General features: G+C 52.8%; 1 protein-coding gene across 4 annotated transcripts; it reads right to left on the bottom strand.

Moving 5' to 3' along the window:
• Positions 1-147: 147 nt before the first annotated feature.
• Positions 148-23,547, bottom strand: CFAP70 (cilia and flagella associated protein 70). Of its 4 annotated transcripts, XM_083800514.1 has the most exons (29): positions 23,415-23,547; positions 22,908-23,051; positions 20,672-20,858; positions 20,210-20,308; positions 19,870-19,949; positions 18,664-18,840; positions 18,147-18,329; positions 17,572-17,663; positions 16,331-16,430; positions 15,243-15,377; positions 13,532-13,699; positions 13,213-13,296; positions 12,639-12,730; positions 10,438-10,461; positions 9,933-9,993; positions 8,684-8,875; positions 7,914-8,045; positions 7,124-7,249; positions 6,459-6,592; positions 6,251-6,366; positions 5,910-6,092; positions 4,874-4,984; positions 4,054-4,142; positions 3,231-3,374; positions 2,352-2,513; positions 1,845-1,934; positions 734-835; positions 416-463; positions 148-270 (listed from the first exon to the last, which is right to left on the bottom strand). In XM_083800514.1, exons 2-29 carry the CDS (start codon positions 23,031-23,033, stop codon positions 190-192), a joined length of 3,318 nt encoding a protein of 1,105 aa, XP_083656640.1. In that variant the 5' UTR covers positions 23,034-23,051; positions 23,415-23,547; the 3' UTR covers positions 148-189. The 4 variants fall into 4 exon arrangements, with proteins under 4 accessions (XP_083656640.1, XP_083656641.1, XP_083656639.1 ...); XM_083800515.1 differs by lacking the exon at positions 10,438-10,461; XM_083800513.1 differs by lacking the exon at positions 10,438-10,461 and having other exon boundaries at positions 148-463.
• Positions 23,548-23,552: the final 5 nt, after the last annotated feature.

Below are 23,552 nucleotides of genomic sequence, written 5' to 3'. Positions count from 1 at the left end.
CCACGCCCCCCTTAGCCACGCCCCTCCAGTGACCACGCCCACTCCGACGACAACGCCCACGTGGCCACGCCCCCTTCTAATGACCACGCCCCCTCCCCACGACCACGCCCCCCCGGGCGCAGCAGGGAGCGGGCGGCACGGCGGGCGCACGGGGCTGTATTTATTTATGGACCGGGGGGCGGGGGGCGCTCAGAAGGCCGGGTTGCCGAAGCCGAAGCGCTGCTGGGCGGCGCGGAGCTCCTGCAGCAGGGCGGCGGGCCGCAGGCCGAGCTGCGGGAAGGAGGGCGGCACCCCAGCGGGGGTTTGGGCTCAGAAAGGGCGCTTTTGGGTAAACGGGGCGCTGGCAGGCAGGGAGGGCACAGCTCGGTGCTCGGTGCCCTGCCCGGAGCCAGCCCCTGCTCCCCCCCATACCCACCTTGACGGCGTACTTGTAGCACTGCTCTGCCTCCAGCTGCCGCCCTCCCTGGAAAAACACAACCGTGGGTTATGGGGGGGTTATGGGGGCACGGGTAAGCAGCGAGCGCTGCCCTGCCCGGGAAGGGAGCTCAGCAAGAAGCACGCTGCCCCGGGGCACGCGCTCAGCGGGAGAGGACAAGCAGCGAGGCTGGGTGCTGCTCTTGCCATCCGCAGTGATCTTCCCTAAGCTTTTTCCCCCTGGGATCTACAAGATGTTTTCCAGAAGAAGCTTCCCCCCTGCACCGGTTTGGGGTCTAGCGGCTGGCTGGGCACTCACGTGCAGGCAGATGAGGGCCAGATATGCCCACACCTCGGCATTGCTGTTGTTCAGGGCATTGGCTTCAGAGAGAGCGTCCTCTGCTTCCCCCATCTCCTCCAGCTTGAGAGAGAGAGAGGGAGAGGCGTGAAAAAAGGCAAACGGCAGGCAGAAATGGCTTCCCAGTTCTTTGGAGCAGGTGCCTGTTAAAATCCCTACAACGAAAGCAACCAGCAGAACAGCGGGCGCTGAGCTGCTGGGTGCTTCCCCTGATGGGGCCGCAAGGACAGGACTCAGGGCAGAGAAAACCAGACAGGTACTAACACCTCCAGCCCCAGGAACCAAGTGGTCCCGCTCCACCAGGAGCTCTGGTGACCTGCTGGGGTGCTGCTGCCATGGCTCAGGTCCTGGTCCCCCTTCCCACAGAAGCTGGCTGCTCAGCAGCTCCCTGGAGGCAGGGGGGGGCTGCCGCGGGGTCTCCTTGCTCTGCGGGCTGCTCGCAGCTCCCAGGCCACACTCACCTCCCTGCCTTTTGGAGTCTGCAGCCTCTCGGGAGGTGTACGTTTGGCCAAAGGGGAAACAGAAGTTTGAGTTCCTCCCTGTTTGTTTCCCTCAGCCAAACTCCTTTGGAGGAGCCTCTCGAGGCGCGCCTTTGGGAGATGCCGCGCTGCTGGTGGCTCTGTCTGGGTGTCCTTGGCAGCCCTTCAGAGGCGCTGGATTCCTCTGGGCAGGGAAAGCACCGAGATTCCTCTGCGCTGACATTCTGCTCAGTTCTTTTGTGGTGACACGCAGGTCATGCGCAGGCAGGCACTCAGAGCAGAGCCCAGGCCCAGATCACACGCCCGCCATCACATCTGGGGAGGGAGGCCCTGGCAGGCCTGGCGGCAGGACGAGGCAGGGAAGGAGGCTGCTGCTGAGGGTAACTGTCTTACTCTCTGCCTGCCCTATGAGCAGCCTGGGGCGCCACCCTGGGACTGTGACAGGACGGCCTTCAGGAGCATTGGTGTGACAGACAGTTAAGCTTTTCTTTAATAAAGGGCATCAAGTAAAAGCAAGCTCTGCGTACCATGCCACAAACCCAGCTACAGCACAGGTGACGTGAGGTTGGGATCTCACACGTAACTGCACTTACCCTGTAGCAGGCGATTCCCGCTCCCAGCCAGGTGAGACAGGACGCAGAGTTCTTGCAGGCTTGCAGGTAGGTCTGCTTCGCCTTGCCGTACTGCCAGGAGAGAGGTTATCACATTGCTCTGCGTTAAAAGCGTCCCTCCACAGCGGTCCCTCTCCTCAGGAAGCTGTGGAGTGCCCCATCTCCGCTGGGGCTCAGACACCCACCGTCCCCACTGCTGCCGGAGGGGCTGAGGGCTTGATCGCTGCCCCCAAAGCTGGTGGCTCTACGCTGGCAGGAGCTAATGCAGTGGCGTAAGAGCCACCCTCATTGATCTGAGGATGAGAATATCTCGGTAGCACCCCGAGACTAGGAGCCTGGCACAAAGGAGTAAGCAGCTCTGTGAAGGCTTTGCTGGGCTGTGGCATTTAGCTATAGCTGCAGATAATTGGATTTTATACCTGGGATCTGGAATCTAATGCTGTTCACTTTGTTGCAAATTCCCTTCTTCCACTCCTGCTGCCTCCTCACCTCTTTCTCTTCCAGGTAGACGGAGCCCAGGCGCAGGTAGACAAAGTGCATATCTGCAGCATCCACCACAAAACTGATGGTTCGCTCGTAGCACTCCTTCGCCCCCGCCAAGTCTCTCTTCAGGTAGCACAGGTGCCCTTTCAGAGCCCAGACATCTGGATTCTGTGCACACAAAGCCAAAGAGTGAGGCACGGCTGGGAGACGGGAGAGAGACAGACCTGGAGGAGGGCCAGGAACCCCTGTAATCAGCAGACAGGAAGAGCCGACAGGTATTTGATTGCAGCAGAACAGATTTTACGCACAGAATAAAAATCAATTCAGCAGGCTGCCTGCAATGAAAGCCCCCTCCAGCCTTCCCTGCACGGTATCCTGGCCTGAGCAAGGCTCCCCCAGGTACTGAATACACAAGCAGCATTCGGAGATGTCAGCTTTACAGCCCTCTGTGCCTTCCATTCAACCTGACTCTCAAAAGCCGCCTTCTTCTGAATAGCAACCTTGCTTCCCATGAAACAGAAGCTGACTCACCAACACAGGGAGAAGGGATCAGGATATACGTGTTCAAAGGGAAAGGAAAGGCAGACAATGCAGAGAGAGCACTGTTCGGACAGAAATGCTGCCTGTCTGTGCAGAAGACGATGGACAGCAAATAATAAGCTGGGTAAGGAGGAGGGCAGTGCTGCAGCCACAGCCTGGCGTGGTTAATCCCCTATGATTGCCCTCCCCAGCAGGAACTGCTGCAGACTTCCATTAGAATTGCTCAAGTGGAAATGAAGCACGGGCTCTAGGTTCAAACACACAACGCAGGCAGCGTCTGCTGCAGCGTTTGGCCGGTCTCCCCCTTTGGGGCAGCATCCTGCACGTGTGAACACAGAGGATTACCATGAAGTCGATCCTAGCGGCCTCGCAGAGACATTCTTCGCATTTGGAGAACTCTTCCTTCAGCAAGTAAGTCCGGGCCAGCGCCAGGTAGTAGGCGCAAGAGGGGCCTGCCAGCAGCTCGTGGGCAAGCGCCATGTGAACAAACTGCAGAGGAACAGCACCCGGCACCGTTAGGAGAGCAGGCACACCACGGGCATCCCCAGGCCGCTGCTCCTGCCCTGCAAACACACTTCAGGAGGACTGCCTCGCGCCCATTTGAGTTCCATAAACAGGAAACAGACAGGAGATTTTCTCCCCCCCCTCGCTTGAAAATTTACCTCCCATTACTTCTAGGTCTGTTTTGCTTTAAGCAGCTCTTTCTGCCACGTAAAATTAAGGCAGACAGCGTAATGTGGCAGTCAGAGAAATCTCACAGAGATGACTGTGGGGGGACAGGAACATCCCACAGGTGAAACAAATTGCTCTGACATGCAAATGTCTGAAAGAAGAAAGGAGTACTGGTATACGGGAAGCATCGCAAGAATGCATCTCATCTCTGAACGTACAAGAGCACATTGTTCCCTCCACAGCCAGCAGTGCCGAGCTGAGACACTCCGAGAGCTTTGCCTGCCCGAAGTGACTTTGTCCTCAAGCAGCATTTTGGTCTTAACACTCTGCCCGGCCTTAGTTTTGCATTTCTGGGCAGTGGCTTTGCTCTCTTGGCATCTGGGGTAGCCTCGGTTTGCTCTCTAAGCCCAAGAGAGGTCCTTGCTGGAGCTTGCCACCAGCAGTTTGGTAATTATCACACCTCCCTTCCTCCTCCTCCACTCCGTGCTGAGCTGACCTGGATGGCATTGAATTTCATCAGGAATTCCACTGCCTTCATGAAGATAGTGCAGGAAGGCTGGCTAAGTCCCAAAATGGGGGGCGGCCCTGCAAGAAAATGGGCCTTCATCAGTCCCAAACTGGGCTTTTCATTTCTGAAATAAGAGCAAGGGCTGAGACCTTAACGGAGACAGTGGGATCCCAGCAACACAGTGTAAAACCCAGGAGATGGCAAGGGAGGCTGGAGCAGAGATTAGCACATTTCTTTCTGAAGGGCTTAAGATTTTTGTAAGATACGTGAAAAGAAACTATATTCCTGACCCACTAGTTTTCCATGCCAAACTCAGAGTAAGAAAACAGAGATTTATAACTCAGACTTGTTAACTGCACTAAGACCCCTGCCTCCCCAGAACAATCCCGTGGAGCCCAAAGACCCCAGTGCTGCCATCTCTTTGGCACCCATAGGAGAGCGGAGCTATAGAGGAGGCAGATCACGACACAGACGAGATCCACAGGGACAGTTTAAGAGCTGGCATCTCAGGAGGGAGACATCAGAGCAGCCGGTGAAGGCAGCTGAGTGCAGCCACACGTGGAGAGAGCTGCATTCACCCACCAGTTGTCCATCCTGAGATGTGCTCTCCGAAAAAAAAGAAAAATCAGGATGAACCCCCTCTGCTGAAGATTCCCCAGCTAGGGAGAGAGAACGAGACTCAATGTCTTGCCTTGGCATCAGGACGGCCACGGCTCAGTGCCCCCAAGTTACTTCCCTCCCTGCTGATCACACGAGGCCACCTCCCAGCCCTAGGCTCTCCCCCTCACCCCAGACCCCACTCCCTGACCTTCTGGGGCTGCCTCCGATGCCAGAGCCTCTTCCTCAGGTGCTGGGCAGGCCAGGGCAGGTTCCTCCGCCGCCTCTGGCAGCCTGCTGGCTGAGCCAGCTGGAGGCCCCTCTGGAATGAAACCCCCCAACAAGCATTAGGTCCATGCAGGCTTTGCCTTTATCTGGCCACTTTGGAGCAGAACTCCACTGAAACAGGGGAAGAGAGAAAATATACAAGAACTACCAGATTTCTCTAACTGGGATGAAAATAGCTTGCACAAGGTAATACGTGGCTCTGGAGTCTTGAGTACAAGATTACCATATAATGCTAGAAATAGGTATAAATGAAGCAATATCCTTTCCTTCGTAATTGCAGAGGGTGAAAAAAGGCATATGACCCTGTAGGCCCGCTTGAAGCATTTTGCACGGAGCGGGGATAGTGTTAAAAATAAAGCCACCTGACATTTTCTGCAGCCCAGCCAAATACTTAGGACTTGGCTCGGGGTGAGGCCGGATTCGCAGAGGCTTCAAAGGAGGCCTTCAGCTCAGAGTTGCCACTAAGCAGCTGTTTTGCCCTTTGAGTTGGTCAGACAGTGCTTTCCAAGCGGTGTTGGGACGTCACAGCAACAGCTTTCATGAGAGCTGAACCTGGATGACCCCGCTCAGTAGTACTGCTGTCACGGTAGCAGCCCTACCCCTCCAAAGCCTCACGAGGTACGCTCGCTTCCTCCAGTTGCCCAGGCCACTGCCCACACATCCATATATCAGCAGCACTGGGCTGGGCCAGAAAAATAAATGCGAAGGCTGGTCCCTCTCCTAGGCTCTGGGTAAGACAAAGCACGGGCCGTGCTACCTGCATTTCAGCTCCAGCATTTGAAGCAGGGCACTTTCTCTCTCTGGCATAGTTCGTGGTCAGCCTGTTCAAGCTCACAGCCCACTTCTTCCTTTACCCTTCGCGTTTCTCCTCTTTGGTCTCACTGTTCACCATCTCGCATACAGCTTCAAGTCTCCTCCTTGCTAGCACGAGGGCACCTCCTGGTTTTGCTAGGAATTACCTGGCAAAAGCTGTTCTGGGCCTGGACTGGTAGACCTCACATACGCAGCAGCAATTTGCTTTTTCCCTCCTTTTCCCTCAGAGATGCTCCTCTCCTTGGCGAGCTGTGCTTGGAGTTGCTTCTTAGCCTCACGGAAGGCCATTTCTGCCTGAATATTATTATTCTGCAGCTCATAGAACAAACCTACGGGAGACAAAGAGCAGCATGAGAAGAAATCTAGCCCTTAGCAAAATCCTCCCCTTAGCCCTCAAATTAGAGCAGTGGGGAAGAGCAGCAGGGTGAGAAGCAACGTTCGTCTCTACAGGAATGCCTTGAGCACACAGGCTGGCTTCCTTTTGTACCTGAAAGCGTCCAGGCTACGACGCTGGATGGCTCCAAGCAGCAGGCATCCTCAAAGAAAATCTCTGCCTCTTCGTAGTGCTGCAGCACGACTGCCGCGATCCCACAGAGCAGCAAGCTGGGGGCAGGCAGACAGGTGAGCCTTGCAGGCCCCCATCGGTGGCGTGGGGGGCTCCCCTCACCTCCCCACCCTCCGGGAGCACGCAGCACCTGCGCACGTGGCGTGGATCCAGAGAAAGAGCCTCCCGGAAGCACTCCTGGGCTTTGGTGGTGTCCTCGAGCAGGAGGCAGAACGCCCCGTAGTCCAGCCAGTACTGGGTGTTGTGCTTGTCCTGAGCTATCCTCTGGGCACAAGAGATCGTTGTGGGAGTAAGGGCTCCTGCCATCATGCCCAGCACACGCAGCGCACCGGGGAGACAACTCTGCAACAGCCACGGCTTTCCTCTGGCAGAGTTTAGCAACAATCAAGCCCTTGTTTATCACACGCTAGGGTTTCCCTTAACTGGGATCATGCCGGGCTTCCTCTAAGCCTCCTTCACCTATCGGTGCCCTCCAGCTTCAGCTGACCTCTCAGCCCTCTGATAGAGGTCCCCCATGCTGACCCAGCGTGCCTTTTGGACCAGCTCACCCCATTTCCCCTGGCCTCAAGGCTCCAGTCCTCAGCGACCTGGCCAGCCTCTGCCTCACATCCTCCAGAGAGCAGCATCTCCCTAGAAAATCTCTCACACATTCAGCGCAAGTACCCTGCTCACGTTCACCTCCCTGCTTCGCGCACAACAGACGAGGCTGGCTGAGCTGTCAGCTGCAGCGATGGTGTGCTGGCTGCCAGCCCGGACACGCGGGACAGAGACAGGAGGGAACAGGGGCTCCTTCACCTGCTGGTGGTAGAGAGCTGCCAGCTTGTAGTCCTTGTTGACTTCAGCTTCGTGAGCAAAGAGCCAGAGCTGCTCGGCAGTCACGCGGGTTAGAGGGACAGGAGAAGCAGCTTCCTCGTGCAGCAGCTGGTAAGCAGTGAGACAGAGTTAGGCCTGGGGAGGGTAAGAACGGTTCGTGTGCTCCTCATTCAGCAGCAGCCCCCAGTCCAGCACCGGGCAGAGCACACCTTGGCACGGCTAGGGCTGGGTGGGTTGGAAAGGCAAGCTGCCCCAGCCTCTTTCTGGGGTGGGACACAGCCCTGCAATCCTGTGGGCCCACATCCTTCCCAGGTACCTCTACCAGAAAGGGAAGGGGCAATATCTGTTACTGGCGGCTGTGGCAAGTAAAAGCATCCCCCAGATCAAGACCACTTCCAGCTTCCTTTGTGGTGTCACTGGTGACCCCAGCTCAAGCTGAAGGTCTGTGCTCTGCCCGGCTGGGGGGCAGATGGCACAGGCACTGCCACCCTCCCCAGGAGCCGGCTGCAGCAGCAGCTGCTGGTGGTCCCTCGCATCCCACCAGCTGGATTTTGCAGCGATGGGATCCAGATGGAATGGATCCCGTCTGTGTGTGTGGCTTGGGGCCCACGTGTGATAACTGCAGCAAACGGAAGCAGAAGCCTGCAGCTGTCTTGAAGGCAAAAGTGCCCCTGCCTTCACTAGAAGCAGCTTCTAACCCAGATCCCCAGTGACGCTGTATCCCAGGCCAACCATCCCAGCTCACCGGACACATGCCAGGGTTTCTCCCTACCTGGTTCAGGGCAACGTGCATCTGATCCACCAGGTACACGTACAGCTCACTGAGAAACGCCTGGAACTGCTCCTGGGTCTCAAACGCCGTGGTCTTCAGGTATTTCTCCCTCACGATCTTCACTACAGCATACTGTGGAGACATGCGATACTTGGGCAAGACAGGTTCCCCCACAAGCTCCACAATCACAACAACACAACCAGAACACACATTTTCATGGACTCATAGAATATCCTGAGTTGGAAGGGCCCTACAAGGACCAGTGAGTCCAACTCCAACTGCCTGAAGCTTTAGCTTAGTTCTAAGGAATAAATCCAGCCCAGCACTGATAAAAGGAAAAGAAAAAGTAAGCAGTGACAAATTCCTTTCCCACCTCCCAGCCCTCACCTTCCCTGACACACAGATGCCCCTTTGAGGGACACGTGGAGAAGCCCCTTCTCCCTGGGGAAGGCTGTGAGAGTGCAAGAACAGTCAGCTTTGCCTCCCATGCGATACAAACACAGGGCAAATAGGTGTGATCGGGTTTGGAGTCTTCCCCTGTTGACAGGAAAGGTTCTCCTGGTGTGTGACCAAAGCAGCCTGCTGCCTGCCCCTTTAGAGGAAAAACCTGGCCCTCCCCATGCCCTCTGCAACAGCCTGGGTGGCAGGAAGGGATTCTGGAGCAACACAGAGTAACACACTAAGGTACTACCATGGAGCAGCGGTTCCTCACTGAGAAACTGCCTGGACAAAACAAGTAGGGAAGTAAAACAACACAATGGACTCTTTGCCTTTAGCTGTTCCTTAAAAGCAAAATATTTCCCAGAGCTATTGAGCTCAAAGTTGAGTACACGCTTCTGTTCTTCCAGAGTTTGATGGTCTATCGCTCCTTGGTCAGGCAGCTGCTTCCCAAATAGGTCGTGGTATTCACTTAGGATGGCAACAGCAATGCTCGTGACATGGTTGTGATAATCTTCCACAGCCTAGGATATAAGAAGTATCAGGAAATAAATAAATAACCAAACTACAAAAGTCACTTAAGCCATCAACCTTGAAATGAGTTTTATTTGCCAGAGCTCCCCCCCCCAAACTCCACCTGACTCAAGTCTCAAGTAGCCTGTCACACATCTTTTCCTGTCCATACCTGGAACATTGCTATGGAAATACTGTGAAATACAGAAGTGCTCCTTCATAATTTGTTATCACTCCTGCTTTATTTTTCAATCAGAACCCAGTGTTTCAGTCATCATTGCCTTTTCTATAGCACTACAATTAGCTGCAAGTAAACTATATCTCATTTGCTGGGCGCCCCTTAAAGCCACGGGCAAGCCATCTTCAGCAGAGCCTGTAATCCCGGTGGCAAAAGCCTCCATGCGCTGCAATAATCAAAATGTATCACTTTGTGCACTCCAGACAGTCCAGCACAAATCAATTCTGCAGCCACACTGGGGTCAGTTATTGAAGTACTGCCTCGTCCCCTACTGTTGCTTTGAATTTCCCATCAGCCAGGGGCCATCTGAGGACAATCTCCTTCAGCGGCTGTTCTGTACCTACCGAAGACCAGCCAGTGGTCTCAGATTGTTTCCTGGGGCCAGGATGTTGCACATGCAAAAGTCCTCACAATTCTTTTTTTTGTGGGGTGACCTGGTTGAGGCTGGTTCTGTTCATGTTTGTCTGGGTCTGAAGAAGCACGTGGGCTAGTCTGGGACAAGAAACTGCCCATAAACATACAGTTCTGGTACCTCCCCAGCACCCAGTTCACTCCCAAACACTCCCACACTGCTGCTCTCTTCTCTGCCTTTTCCAGATCTTGCCCCTTTTTATGGGCTGCCAATGAGAGTAACACAGCCCAGGAGTGATTTCCCAAGGCATAATGCTACAAAGATAACACATCCAGAAGTTTTCTGTGTGTTTCCTCTGCAAATCTCATCTATAAGTTGCTGCAGAGCTCAGACTGAAAATTAAAATCCCTTATGTGAGAGAGACAAGGGCAGAAAGAAGTGGAAAAGTGGTGGCAAAGCCACAGGCTCTTGCACATACCTTCTTGGCTCCTTCAGTCCGGGGAGGCAGCAGAGGGCGAGGGGGAATCATCTCCTTGACCCTGTCAATGAGAGGACAGAAGAGATCGGCCTGACATCCTGCCAGCGACGCTCAGTTGTCTCAGGTGCAGGCAGCCTGCAGTGCGAGGGCTCCAGCCTGTCATCGTGTCCTTGAGATACCTTGCAGGGACCAACACGGGAGAAACTGTGAAGGCTCTGACCAAGAATGAACTGTAAAGACCAGGGCACCTTCATTCAATGCTTGCAGCTTGTCATAACGTTTGGGAGAACTAGCTACTGCCTCGCTCCCTGCTGATGATTACACTCCATGGGGATTAGATAAGATTTATTTAGTTATTTTCACCAGGCTTCACTGACCCATTACACAAAAACTCCTGTAAAAATTCAGCCCAGCAGGTAAGGTTAGCATTTGTTATTGCTAGCAATCAAAACCACTCTCCGACAGAAGTAGACTGTCTTATCAAGTTGTTATTCCTTTAACTCACAGCCTCCTGGGTCTGCCAGAACACCTGTAAGAAAGGAGGAAAGCTCTGAAGAATGTTATCACTGTAAACCCTGGGCCACCCCATCCATCAGCTCCTGACATCCCACAGTGCAGCTGCAGCACCTTGTTCTTTGGCCATGCATCGACTCCTAGACACCGTGTCACGCCTGTCTGTGTCACTACTAGGGTTGCAACGACCTTCCAAATATTGATTAAAAGGCCTTAGGACTACAGTAATATTAAGAGTTTACTGAAAGCCTTAGTGTCAAAACAGCCTAAGTTCTTTGGGATTTTATCAAGATTTCCTGTTTGCTGGCACTAAAACACCTTCAGTCCTTAGAAGGCGATCCAGCCCACCAAGCAGTGTCACATCCCTGTTTTGGCCCCTGCCCAACTAGCAAAGCACACTGCTTCCCCCGCACCAAAGCAAAACCGCTCCTACAACCATTCTGCCGGCTCGCAGAGCTTCCGAGCAGCTGACTTCGCCAGGCCCTGACCTCCGGCCACTTCTCCCATGCAAAACTTCTGTATATTCAGAGACCTGAAAGGTTTCAGCGCTGAGCAGGGGACTCAGCTCCCCTCCCGCCTCGCCCACGGGAACGGTGATGCCGCGGCCTCTGCTCGTGTCCCCGTGGGACCTGCCACCCACCATCAGCTGCTTTTCCTGTGAGGTCAAGGGAGGCTGCACAGCACAGCTCCAAAATGCCCCTTCAGAAAGCTACCGTCCTGCTCTCCTTGCTGCCATTCCTGCCGGTCCCTTAGCCCACGCAGGACGTACCCCCACAGGACACAAATACAATCATCTGACTCCGCGTGGGGCTGCCGTAGGCGCCAGAGGAGTTGTCGGGTCTGTGGAAAGCGCTGTGGCCGTGAGCAGCAACAAGTCCTCTGCTGTGCTGCCTAGTGACCGGTGCCCTCACACTCCTCGGGAAACCCACGCTCACAGCCCCACCCTGAGAAGAGCTCCCACCACTGATGCGGTACCTCTGCAAGGGGCACAAAGGAGAACCAAACTGTTTCACTTTAAGATGAGAAGGAGAAAACCAAGCACAACAACAACCCAGGCAAAGCAAGCGAGCAGAAGCGGAGGCTGATGGAAAATTTTGGACGCAGCCCAAGAAAGAGAGCTGCAGTTTGCTAACGAGCTATGTATTCAAACAGCCTTCCAGGAAAAAAAAAAAAAAAAAAGCATTGCTGATCCCATCTGCCAGGACACATGTACGTGTCATCAGCTCGAGCCCCTCAGGACAGGGCCCTCTCCACTATTCGGAAGTGCTGATTTTCCAGGCTTCACATCCACAGATGCACGTGGCAGGTGAGTGAAGAGTAATTACACTGAACTCATGCATGTTGCAGTAGAGTAGGAAGCAAACCAAAAAGGTCAGGACAAGGTCTGTTGCAAGGGGGGCTCACTTTCCCCAAACCTGTTTTTCCTCGAAGACAGCAGGCAGAACACAAGACAATGCACATGCTTCCTGTTCAAAGAAGGACTGCTGCTGTGTGGTTTCTACTCACATTTCTGTTTGAAAGAGACACGCTGCCTGTGCATGTTATGGTTTATTCATTTGCTGTATTTTCTTTTTATCCAGTAAATTATACATACTAGGCCTTCCCTAGACTCTAACACAGCAGGACTACCACTCTGCGGACAGGAAGCAACTGTCTTAAATCAAACAGACAGCGAAAGACTCGAAGCCTCAGAGATGAGAGGGCAGCTCTACAGCAGAATGATGTGAAAACTAATGGAAGAGCCCAGGAATGGGTAGAAAGTTGTGACAAAACTTCAGAAAAACAACAGAATGCCATCTGAGAGTTACAGCAGCACTACCGAGTGCAGCCCACTGGTGGCCAGCCCTGACCGAGCAGCAGACATCGCATGCAAGAGGCAAACACAAGGGGATGAATAGGAAACCAAGCCTGGACAGAACACAGATTTGGTCATGCCGCTCTGGTGTCTCTCTTTCTGAGGTGACTGGCAGAGAGATGCCAGCTCAGATGAACACAAATGTTTTCCAAACCCACCCAGTGCCACCTCTGAAGCAGTCTGGCCCAGCCCTCCTGCTGATTTCAGTGGGCTTTGGATCAGACACTCAGATGGTGCTCACAAAGCACACTGAAGGGTAGGCTTACTATCCAGTCCAGTTTCTATCCTGCAGGAGAATTGAATTGTCAGCCCCAGAGTTATAGCATGTCTTTACACACCTTTTGGTGAGCTCCTCTCGCAATCGTTTTGGTACCAAGGCCTTGTCCAGCTTTATCTCCACCACCAGGAACGTTCCTGCTTCAGCATATTGCTGTGAACATAACCATTACTCTCTCATTGTCACGCTATCTAGAACCACTACTGGCAAGATGAAAGACTGAGCATATAGCTACAGATCTTCAGCAAATCTTTAAACTGAAGACGTATAATTTGTTTTATACCCCGTGCTCAAAGTGATTTACACTAACAAAATTATGCTCAAGCAGTCAGTCCAGGAAAAAAAAAAAAAGCTAATCAATTTGCTTGGACAATAAATATGCATTCTAGATGTTTGGAAGAGGAAGACAAAAAAGGAAGATACCCTTCTAAATAATGCCTGATTATTTATGGCCTTCTAGCCCAATGCTAGACTGTCCTCCAACAGGATGTCACTGGAAGAACTCCAGGACAGCATCTGCGTAAGACATCCCTCATCTCCAACTCACTCTTGAATAATTTGATTATGTGAAAGGTACGAAACACTGATGCAGTGACGGTCTAGCAGTTTTCTTCTCTTTGGAGATACAAAATTACCTGTCCATCAAGGCTGAGAGATTTTTCGGTATTTTCACCTTCTAGAGCAGCATCTGACAACTGGATTTTTGGTGCATAGGACGTCTGTTGAAGAATAAAAAAAAGACATCTCGTTTCAGATTCAAACTTCACATCTTCACACCTTCACAAATTCAGGATGTGACCGCATTGTACATTTGTTCAGGCAGCATGTACTAAAATTTCAAGGTGACGAGTATCTCTCAGTTGGCTGGAGCAACAAAGCATCAGTCCCTGTTTCCAACTGCCTCTGACGTAGAAATGGTCCAACCGCGTTGCAAAGTGCCTCTATAGACCTTACCCTTCTGTTGAATTCCTTTTCTCTGGTGCTCTTCTCCTTTTCTTCTCTCTGGGCCTTACTGGGAACAGCTCTGGAAAGAGGAGAGCTGATTCCCGGGGTGCATGGTCTTTCTTTAGTCAGACTGAACTGCGGCCTGAGATCCCGCAAAATGCTCTGCTGTTTTTTAGTCTGGAGAGCAGGGGAAAGGAGAAAAAAAAAAGAAAGGAAGTGACAAGAGAGAATCAAAGGACAAATTAGGCTTCCCCATCCTTTTTGCTTAACCTCTCACATCACAAAACACGCCGTCAGGGCCCTAAACGCATTAAGAAGCTCTGCAACCTCACTCTCTCCTCCTAGGCAGTTAGCTGCCTGTGCTCAAGGCCAGCTCTGATCTGTACAGCTGCATAGCCTCCGGTCAGACCGCTAAGGAAAGATCTGCCTGAGAAAGCCTCACTAGGGCCTCCCTGCCTTCTCTCAAGAACTTCAGTTTCACTGGGGCACTGGCCTTTGGTTCTTGCCCGAGCTACACGGTAAAAATGCTGGAGCCCAGCCCCAAACTGCCCTGATCCTGACCCACTGGCCTGGCGTGACGCTGGACCTGCCTCACAGCTAGGGAGTGACCTGGTGATGTGGAGTGTCAGATGCACCTGGCTACCTTCCCCAGGTCTGCTCTGCACTTGTTTTTTGGTGCCCCTGGCCTGACCCAGCTCCCAGCTCACCTGCCCACGTGGCGCAGCCTCCCTGACACACACGGTGACCTGCCAGGAGCAGATTTTTCACACTACCTGTTCACCCGCTGCTTGACCACTGAGATGGGCAGTTCCCCTCCCAGCTGCCAGGGATATAGGAGCTGGGCTGGCAAGAACCGAAGGGATGCGGGGGAGAAGGTGGAACAGCTGCGCAGGTTAGCTGTTTACACCAAGGCCCAGGAGCGGCCCAAAGCACCCGGAAAACCAGAAAATGAGAAAAGCAGAGGGTGTCACCTCACTCATAATGGATAAATGCCACAGGACAAGTAACAGCACCATGCAGCCAGGAGGCCATTATTCCCAGCAGTGAGGCAGGGGCCAGCAAACAGCCTGCTTTTTGGTAGCTGGCACCCAGCGGTGGCGGGGAGGCACGGAGAAGGGCTGTAATTCACCCAGCTCTGTGGCCGGGGCAGCAGCACGAAGGGGGACGTGGGCAGTAAAAGCAGGCTGTGCATCTGTCCTCCTGAAACAAGCTCGGGTCTGTTTGGGGAGTGCTGTGGGAAAATGGAGATTTAACTGTCACTTTTAGCACCGAGGCGGGGGGAGAAATGGAAGACAAATAAACCTCCATGAGCTACAGCTGAAAGAGCTCCAGTGACAGCTTTTTTGGTTGTTGCCTGGGGTAATGCTATCCTTTTAGAGCCACTGTTTGCTCTTCCCAGCAACGCAGTTCATTTGCCCGTGTTCCTGAGTGGGGAGCGAGGAGTGATCTCACGGCTCTCCCTGCTCAGCTGCTGACAGAGAAGGGAGTGGAGTGAGATTCTGAGCCTCCCCTAGCCCCCAAAACCTGCTCACGCACACCCAGAAATCACCTGCCTTTGAGAAGTCTGCACCTAGAAGCTGGTGTCGTTTTCCTCCGGCACCAGAAGGGCAGTGAAGCCTCAGAGCTGGCCCCTGAATACCACTCTGCCCGTACTCCTGCACCCACACCGCACCACAGCCGCAGAGGTGGCGCGGAGCCTGGCTGCCTCGCCTGCTCTCACCTTCTCGAGCACCTCGCCGTCCTGGTAGGCAAAGACACGAAAAGCGCCTCGAATCCGCTTCACACCAGGGCACAGCAAAGGCACCATGTTGACATATGCCACGCCGTGGAAGAAAATCTGCCTGTCCTCATCTCCCTGGAAACACAGATTGAGGCACTGAGATACTGAACAGACTGTTATTCTCTTTAAGGAAACAAGGTCACCGATCCCATTAAAAAAGGCCACCCAGCAAACTGATGCACCTGATGAGCCAGTGCCTCTCTGTCACTGGCACGCAGCCGAGACAACCTGGAGGAAAACACTGGAGTCATTCAGTATGTAGAATATCAATTTTATTCCAATCCCTGCAGGGCAGCTTTTCTCTCTAATGCCCAAACTGTGCCACTCCTTAGGGCAGTCTCTTCAAGGTACAACTGCAAAATTGCCAGCTATCTCGTTCGAAATCCAAACTACCCTACCAGAGCTGTAAGGATGTCAGGTCTGACAGAAATCAGGCAGCTGCAGAAGTCTGAGAGCCTGGACCAGCAGCAGACCAGTGAGGGTAAGGGAGAAGTATCCCAGTCACAGCTGAAAAACCCTGGCACCACTGACGGCTGAATGAGATTGATAGCAACTGATACGACTTTGCCCTGGAACACGTAAGGAGTTCTCACGTGTTTCTGTTCCTGGCAGCTGACCATTAGCGAAGGAGCTCATTCTTCATTAAACCACCCCAGTTCAGACACAAAAACATAGTTTATTTACACCCAGAGAAAGAAGGCATGAATTTCTTCAAGATGCTCAGAAAAACACTGTCTGAAGATAAGCTCAACGAATGACTTCTCAGAAAGTAACCTCTCCCTGACCCCTCCCCACCAAGCTACCACAGACCATCAGTGAGAGATCTGTAGGCTATAAGGAAGAAATCTTATCCTTTGTTTATTTAATAGTCCTATAAGGCTGATTAATCCCTTTACAAAGCCTCTAGCTCTCTGACTTGCTTTGGCTGGTTCAAGGCTGGTTTTGGTGTAACAAAGGCATTGAAAGAAAACGCTCAATAACACAGTGCTGCTCCACAAGCCATAACCCCACATCCCCTCCATTTTTACCTTGTCAGCTTTGCTACTTTTGCCTTTGCTGGATGAGACCGCAGGCATCCTGCAGACCTCCACGGGCCAGTACCGGCACTCTGCAATGCGCTTCTGCAGGCTGAATGCAGAGGAAGGCACTGAGAAGATGCAGAACCCAAGCTGGAGAGCTCTCCCCGGTTAGCCACGCTGCCCTCCCTTCTGTCCCAGCAGCCCCAAAGGCCCCTGCCCTGGCTTTGCTCTGCCCCACTCCGTGGGACACAGCACGCACTCCTGCGCCACTGGAACACCCGTACTTTGGGGTAGGCCTGGTGGATTTCCTTTCCATCCACTGCTGTGAGCATTTATGGCACTAGGAGCTACAGAACGATTGCGAGAGCAACACACTGTGCTCCTCTCTCCCCTGGTTACTTCAGAAATGAAGCGGATAAAAAGGAACATGATTAACGTTGGTATAAATTCAAAGCGGACCCTGAGCTCCCATTCAACATGCCTGATAACTGTGAAACCAGCAGGCAGGCTGATGAAAGTGTATGGGGGAAAAAAAAAGATAGAAGGGAGTATTTCCACACATGAGGAATAAGTTGGCTGTGAAACTCATGGCCACGATGCAGCTGAGGCCAAGAACGTTGCAGGATTCAAAGAGGATGGGGTAGGTACCCCAATCTGAGCATACCTAGAGCCATTAAAGGTAATGTTTATCTAATAAAGAGAAAATGAGTGCCCACAGAGTGAAAGGATTTTAATATATCAGAAGAAAAAAAAAAATCAACAAAACTCAATTAGCAGCTCAGAAGAGAGCTGTGTGGGCCGCCCTACCCCACGTCTGCTCACCATGACTCTGCTGTCCTTTCCCTCAAACCTTTGGGTGACAGCCCTGAAGGGGTCATGGGAGGGAACGCAGCTGGTCAGTAAGTGTTTGCACTGCGGAGGGAACAGGAACCAGCTCCAATTGCTGGCAGCACAAGTGAGCATTCGCAGGCCGAAGACAGCACCTACAGCCAATTCATCTTCTCCCACCGTAACAGAGCTAAGCTGCTGCCAGCAATTAAAGGCTGTTAAGCTGCTCTCCTGCTAACGCAAACACCTTCGGCCAGCAGACAGCACAAGAAGTGAGGCAGGGCAATGGAATGGCCACGTAAGAGGTCTATGAAAATCCACAGACTGCTGCTCATTGCCTGAGACAGGTCACTCAACTAAGTGCATTCCAGGATGGTTCTCCCCCAGCTCAGTGTTGGAGGGGAAGCTCTCGTATCCCTTACACGAGCACTGCAGCAGGATCCAGGTAACAGCGTCTTTCCATGTCCCATACAATTCTCTTCATGCTTTCTGCCTGGATCCTAAACTCCCTGTCCTGTGAGAAGCAGCACACGGTCAGAGCCAGGAGACCAAACTTCACAGCCTGCATCACCCCCAGACACCCCCCTAAAATGTTCCTTGGGAGAGAAAATGAGTCAGAGACGTGTCCCACTCACCACAGACAGGATACCCTAGCAGAGTACATTAGCAGCCATCCCTGCAGGCACCAGAGCCCATCAGTACTGAGAGCCTGGCTCACAAAGACAGAATGCAAAGTCTCAGCCCAGCAGCTCAGGAGTTAGGACAAGACGTGCCACGTTCACCCTAGGGAGCTCTTCTGTGGTGAGTTAGCATGCCGGCAGCGAGTTAGCATGCCTGCTGGCTCAGGAGAACCATCTCCATGCCTGGACAGTGCAGGGAGCCCACCACCCACCCGTCCTCCCCTCTTCCCGTCACGAGTCTCTGCAAGTCTTTCTCAGCGCCTTCAGGGAGGCTTGACGGGTCTCCTCCAGCCATGACACTGCCAGTCTTTCCTCACCTCCATTTTGTTGAGCTCTCCATCCTCATCCTCATAGGGACCACCAAAGATGAAGGAGTTGGGAATGTTCAGAGCACCAGGGGCCATGATGTTAGCAAGGGACCATTTTTTGGGCCGAGGTAATGATTCTTTTTCACCACCAGGCTTCAGGATGCCATTCTTGAAGAGCAAAGGGACCTCCTTCTAGAGAGACAGGAGAACGAAAGGACTTCAGTTTTCAGCGTGAGCAGGAGCAAGTGCCAGCTGAGCAGAGCTGGGCTTAGAAGGAAGAAAAAAACAAATCATGGCATGGAAGAAAACTGCCAGTTTCAACCCCAATCTCGCCATGCAACCCTTCATTTGTGTTAAGGAAGCACATCACACCTCAGAGACCCTGAGCAATCGCAACAAACCCTGCTGTGCCTCGAGCAGCAGAGCTGTGCACCTCATGGGCCCGGCCGTTTGTCCCACAGCGTAGGGCAACGACCTGCACTGCAGCAGCCACATCCCAGCTCACTGTGCCAGGACCCATCCTCACCTCCCCGGCTGCTGGTACTTGCAGGCAAGCCACGTAGTTTTGCGGGGGTCCAGTGGGAACGAAGGCGTCAGGGACCGAGTAAGCTGCCTCCAGCGTGACGCTCAACAAGTTACCATTTGAAAGCTGACTTGCAGAAAGCAGGGGCTTCTCGGTGCGCACAGTCACTTCAAGGCCACACTGTGGGACAAGGATAAATAGAGCCAATAACCGGACAATTATAACTTTCTGCTCTTGAAGGAGAAGCGAGCAGAAACCCAAGGCTAGAACGTATAATGTTATCTTATTCCTCACTTCAGATGTAAAAGAAAACAGATCAGCACAGGGAAGGAATTTCACGGTCAGTTTTTCCTATGTCTGAGTTACGATATTTGTGTGTTTAAATCCGAGCCTACTGGGGGGCACGGCGTACGTATCGTCAGCGTCTCGTAAAAAAGGCCATGGAGAGAGAACACCAGGGACAGAAAACAATGCCCTCGTGATTCAGCACAAGTCAAAGCTACGGCCACGCTTCAACTCTGCCCTATTTCCGCACACTGTACAGCCGTCAGCTTCCTGTCCCAACCCTGGATGGATGGGGGGGCAGTGAAAAGCCAGCTGTTCAGCATTTATTTTCCTTCCTCCCTAAGAGGTGGCCCCACACCTTTCTTATTATGCCTCGCTTATTGTGTCACTTAAATACGGGAAAGTAAATGCAATATCCATCCACGTAATTCACTCAGAGTGCTAAGTGCGTGGAGAATCAGAAGCAAAGTTAGACACGCTTTCCCAGTCTCATACCTCATTTCCTGCTTTATTCACTGGGTACTTTTCAACCTGCTGAATGAACGAAGACCTTGCAGGAGAGGCAGTCAGAGGTTGTACAATAATGGACTGTGAGACGTCTTATCCACAGAAAGGACTAATAAAGTTGGGCAAGTAATCCTGCCTTTGCCTTTTCTCAATTTTTCAGCACTGTGCTTTCCATCTTGAATATTTTTTTTGCAGGGCAATTTGGTAGCTGCACATATTAGCATTTCCTAGCACGACCTCACCTGTCATAAGCACCCTGGGACAGACGTCAATGGAAACTGGAAAGGCCTCCAAGCTTCTAACATATAGGGCTGTAACATACCTGCGATGAGCTAGGCAGCTGAGTCATGCTCGCCTTCCCATTAAAAAGCAGCAGAGAGCCGAACGAGCGAAGGAACAGTTCCAAATTCCACATACCTTGGCCTCCGGGTGAAGGCTTTCTGATGGAGAGGTAGGCACGGCATACAAAGGAGCCAAGACCGTAAACGAACACTGTCCTGAGAAGAACCAGCAATGAGCACGGCGTCCACTGAGACCCTCTGTAGAGAAGTCACAGCCCAAAGCTGTGCCGCTACAACTTCTAAAGCCGAGCAGCTGCTGTCACCCCCCTCTCCCCACAGACCCAGCTTTCTAAAGACTCCGTGAAACCCATTTTTGTCAGAAGGAGGTAACTTACAGAGAGGGGTTCGTGAGCAAAGAACAACAAGTGCTGGGGAGCAAGAAATGTTTATGGAGGATGAGAAAATCGATGTTGTACCTTGCAGCAGAGGTAGAAGGTCCACCACAGCCTGGCCAAGAGGCATGACCTTCTCCTCCTTCTGTTTCTTCTGCTTTTGCAACGCTTCTATCACTGTCACTAGGTAGAGAGAAAAAAAAAAAAAGATAGGAGCTGGCAAAGTTTCTCAGATACTTTCAGATCAACAGACCAGAGCAGTGAGCTCCAACAGGGGCTGCAAAGGGTCTGTGTCAGCTCCGGCACAGGCTTCTATATCATCTCCCAAGGCTGACAAGAACAGTGAAGCCAAAGAGCCAGGCCAATATGAAAGGGGATTCTTCCAGCTGGCACAGACGAGAACAGAAGTGCTGAGACCCCCCCCACTGCTGCTGCTTAAGTGCTATTCTTGACCGAGTGACTCCTGCAGCAAGAAGGCAGGGCGCAGCAGCTGACAGCACCCACCTCCGCCCCTCCGAGGAGCGAGGTGCAGCATCAGGTACTTACAGAGCACAGGTTTCTGCGCAATGTCGACCAAGGAGTTGGGCCCATCGGGGCTGTATTCAAAGCTGGTCGTGAAATTATAGTTTGCTGTCCCGTTTGGCAAGACCTGAACGGTGGAGGAGTCTCCCAAGATCACTCCGTCGTACTCCACACGCACCAAAGTGAAAGAGGTGTCGCTTCTGATGCTTTTCTGCCAAACACAGACAGACAGCAGGTGAAGCAGCTGGCTCTGCAGCAACAGGCCCGTGACCAAAGTTGCCCCTGGGAGGCAGCTCGGTTCTGCACCCAGAACAGAGTGCACCGGTGGGAATCTTTGGCTGCTCCGCTGCAAGAGCGGGGAAGAGGAACAGAGCTTGGCTGTGCCAAGACCTGCCTTTAGGAGGGAAATTTCCTGCTCCACCATGCTGTGGTGCCTCAGGGATCATTCAAACCTGCTGCTGGAAGGGTGGGGGCAGGGGGTGGAGAAGTCCAGGCTTCGTCCCAAGAATGGGGATGAAAGGCACGTCTAAAGCAAATCCAAAAATATCCCATAGATACAGGGTTTCCAGGAAAGAGGGGATTTTTGCCGTGTACTAAGAAGGTAGTCCCTGAGCTGCACGGCTGAGCTCACAAGCTCACAGGACGCTTGTGTCTATCATATGGCAGCAGCAAGCCCTGCAATCAAGCCAGGGCTCCAGCGAGCTCTTTGGGGAGCTCTGGAGTTTGTCGTTACACCAGCTTCACGTCACTTGCTTTACACCGAGATGAGGAGGCTTAATTTCAAAGCATCTGCACAAAGGGCTGCAAACAGAGGTGAACAGGCACAGCGACAGCACGGCTCATCGCAGCCGCACACACGCGCAGCCCTGTCCAAGCGGGCAGCACCAGGCACTTCCCTGGTGGTGCAAGGAACTGCTGAGACAGGCAGCTGCAGAAGAGTCCCCGCACAGGAGAAACACGGTTTCCTTCTCCAGCCAGGGAGGAGCAGCCACAGCCCTGCACGCAAGGACTGCCGTACCCCAACCAAGCTTTTCTTTCGTCCTGAGCCGCGGGGATGCCTGACCTCCCCGGGCCTGGCCCTGAGCTCCCTCTCTCCATGTCACTGGGGTAATTAGTTCCATAGTGGCTTTTCCACAAAAAGAGACTTCATTCACTTTGTTTTATTTTTCAGTCCTCCTGACTGTCACCTTGAGTATATATTATGTGAAAGACTAAACAGAAGAATCCAATTAACCTTTCCCTGTACCATTAATTATCCTATACTCCTCTCATCTTTCTCTACATCTCCTCTAATTAAACAGATTCCACACTTCTTATAGATGGAATATTCTCATATTGTTGTTCTCATTATTGCACCTTTGTTAGCCTCTCTCCTTTTGCCATAGCGTTTTCTAAGACATAGCAATCAGAACCACAAGCAACATTCCAGACGCAATCAAACCACTGGTCTATTATTTTCAGCACAGTTTTCCCTCTTCTTACCTCCTAATTCTCACCTAAGGTGCTGTTTGCTGAACCCATCAATGTGAGAGGTACTCAAATACTACAACATTAAAAAAGAAAAAAAAGTAAAAAAAAAAAATGGGCAGATGATTTTGGTTTGCTTTTTGTCTACAGCTAGAGCTGAAGCAGGGATTTGCATTTTTCTGCTTGCAGCAGTAGCTGAGATTCTCCTCCGCGTTCCTTCCTAAATGCCAGATCCTCACAAATACTTTAAGGCCAGCTGGGTGTATCACGCTGAACATGGAAAGCACACTAGTCATGTTTTCATCTGAATTAGTTCACATTCTTGTATGGTAGGCACGCTGGAGGTACTCCCTTTTCAAACCTAGAGCCACCCTATTGATTTCAACACAATTTAAACCGCTGTTGTTGGGACAAAACCCCGGCTTTATATGCTAGAACAGGTCTTCTTAGACTTCTTTGTCTCACTGATATGCATTTTCCACTGTGTTTTGCTTAAAACACAAACAAAACCCAGTAATTTACAGACAGGCTGGGAAGTCAGAGACATTTCAAGTCAACAGCACCCCAGAGCACGCCTGGACTGCTGCTGAGGAGATGCGTTCCCAAAGCAAGGTGAACCACAGGCCTCCGGTCTGTGCGAGTGAGCCCTCGGTGCAGGGGACGAAGCCACAGGGTGGCATCGCTTCCTACAGCCTTATCACCTCACGTCTGGTCCAGAATCGGATCGCAGCACAAAGAACCACTCGAGTCTCGGTTATTAAACCAGCAGAGACGTTTTCAGAAGCGCGTTTACCAGGTCCTGTGCCTTCACCACTGTGATCTGCACTGCATTTGCCGACGGTGGCTGGGACTCGCTGGGAACAGCCTGAGGCACCAAACCGGATCCCTTTCCAGCTGACAGCCCCTCGGGGGCCTCCATGGCTCTGCGGGAAAAAGACTGAGGAGAGAAATGTGAAAATAACCTTCCTTTCTGCCAGGCTCGGCTTTGCAGCAGCCTCCGATTACACCCAGCGGTGACACGAGGCCTCTGAGCCTCCCCTGGGAGCAGCTTCCCCGGACAGCTGGGGCTCAGACGTCGAACCACCACAGCGAGCACACGGCCTCACACGGGGCGAGCCCCACACGAAGGGCTCGGAGGAACTTGGAGGAACCTGAAGCAAAAATTCCCTGGCTCTGAGAGGAAACTCCCCCACGCTGCGCCCCCCAGCCCAGCCCCAAACCCCACGCGCCCAGGAGGGCCGTGACCAGCGTTGCACCCTCGCACCTGGCCCTGCAGCCCCCCGAGCCCCCAGAGCCTCACCGCAGCGGCCCGGGGAGCCGTGAGGAAGCTCGGGGGTGCCGAGAGGGGAAAGCCCCAGCGGGAGCCGGGCAGCGGGAGCCGGGCAGCGGGAGCCGGGCGCGGCGGCGGCGGCGGGACTCGAACCCGTGGCCTTGGCGA

The sequence above is a fragment of the Anser anser genome (genome assembly GCF_964211835.1).
Source record: "Anser anser genome assembly, chromosome: 15".
NCBI lineage: Eukaryota > Metazoa > Chordata > Aves > Anseriformes > Anatidae > Anser > Anser anser.
This window is presented reverse-complemented; position numbering and strand designations above follow the sequence as displayed.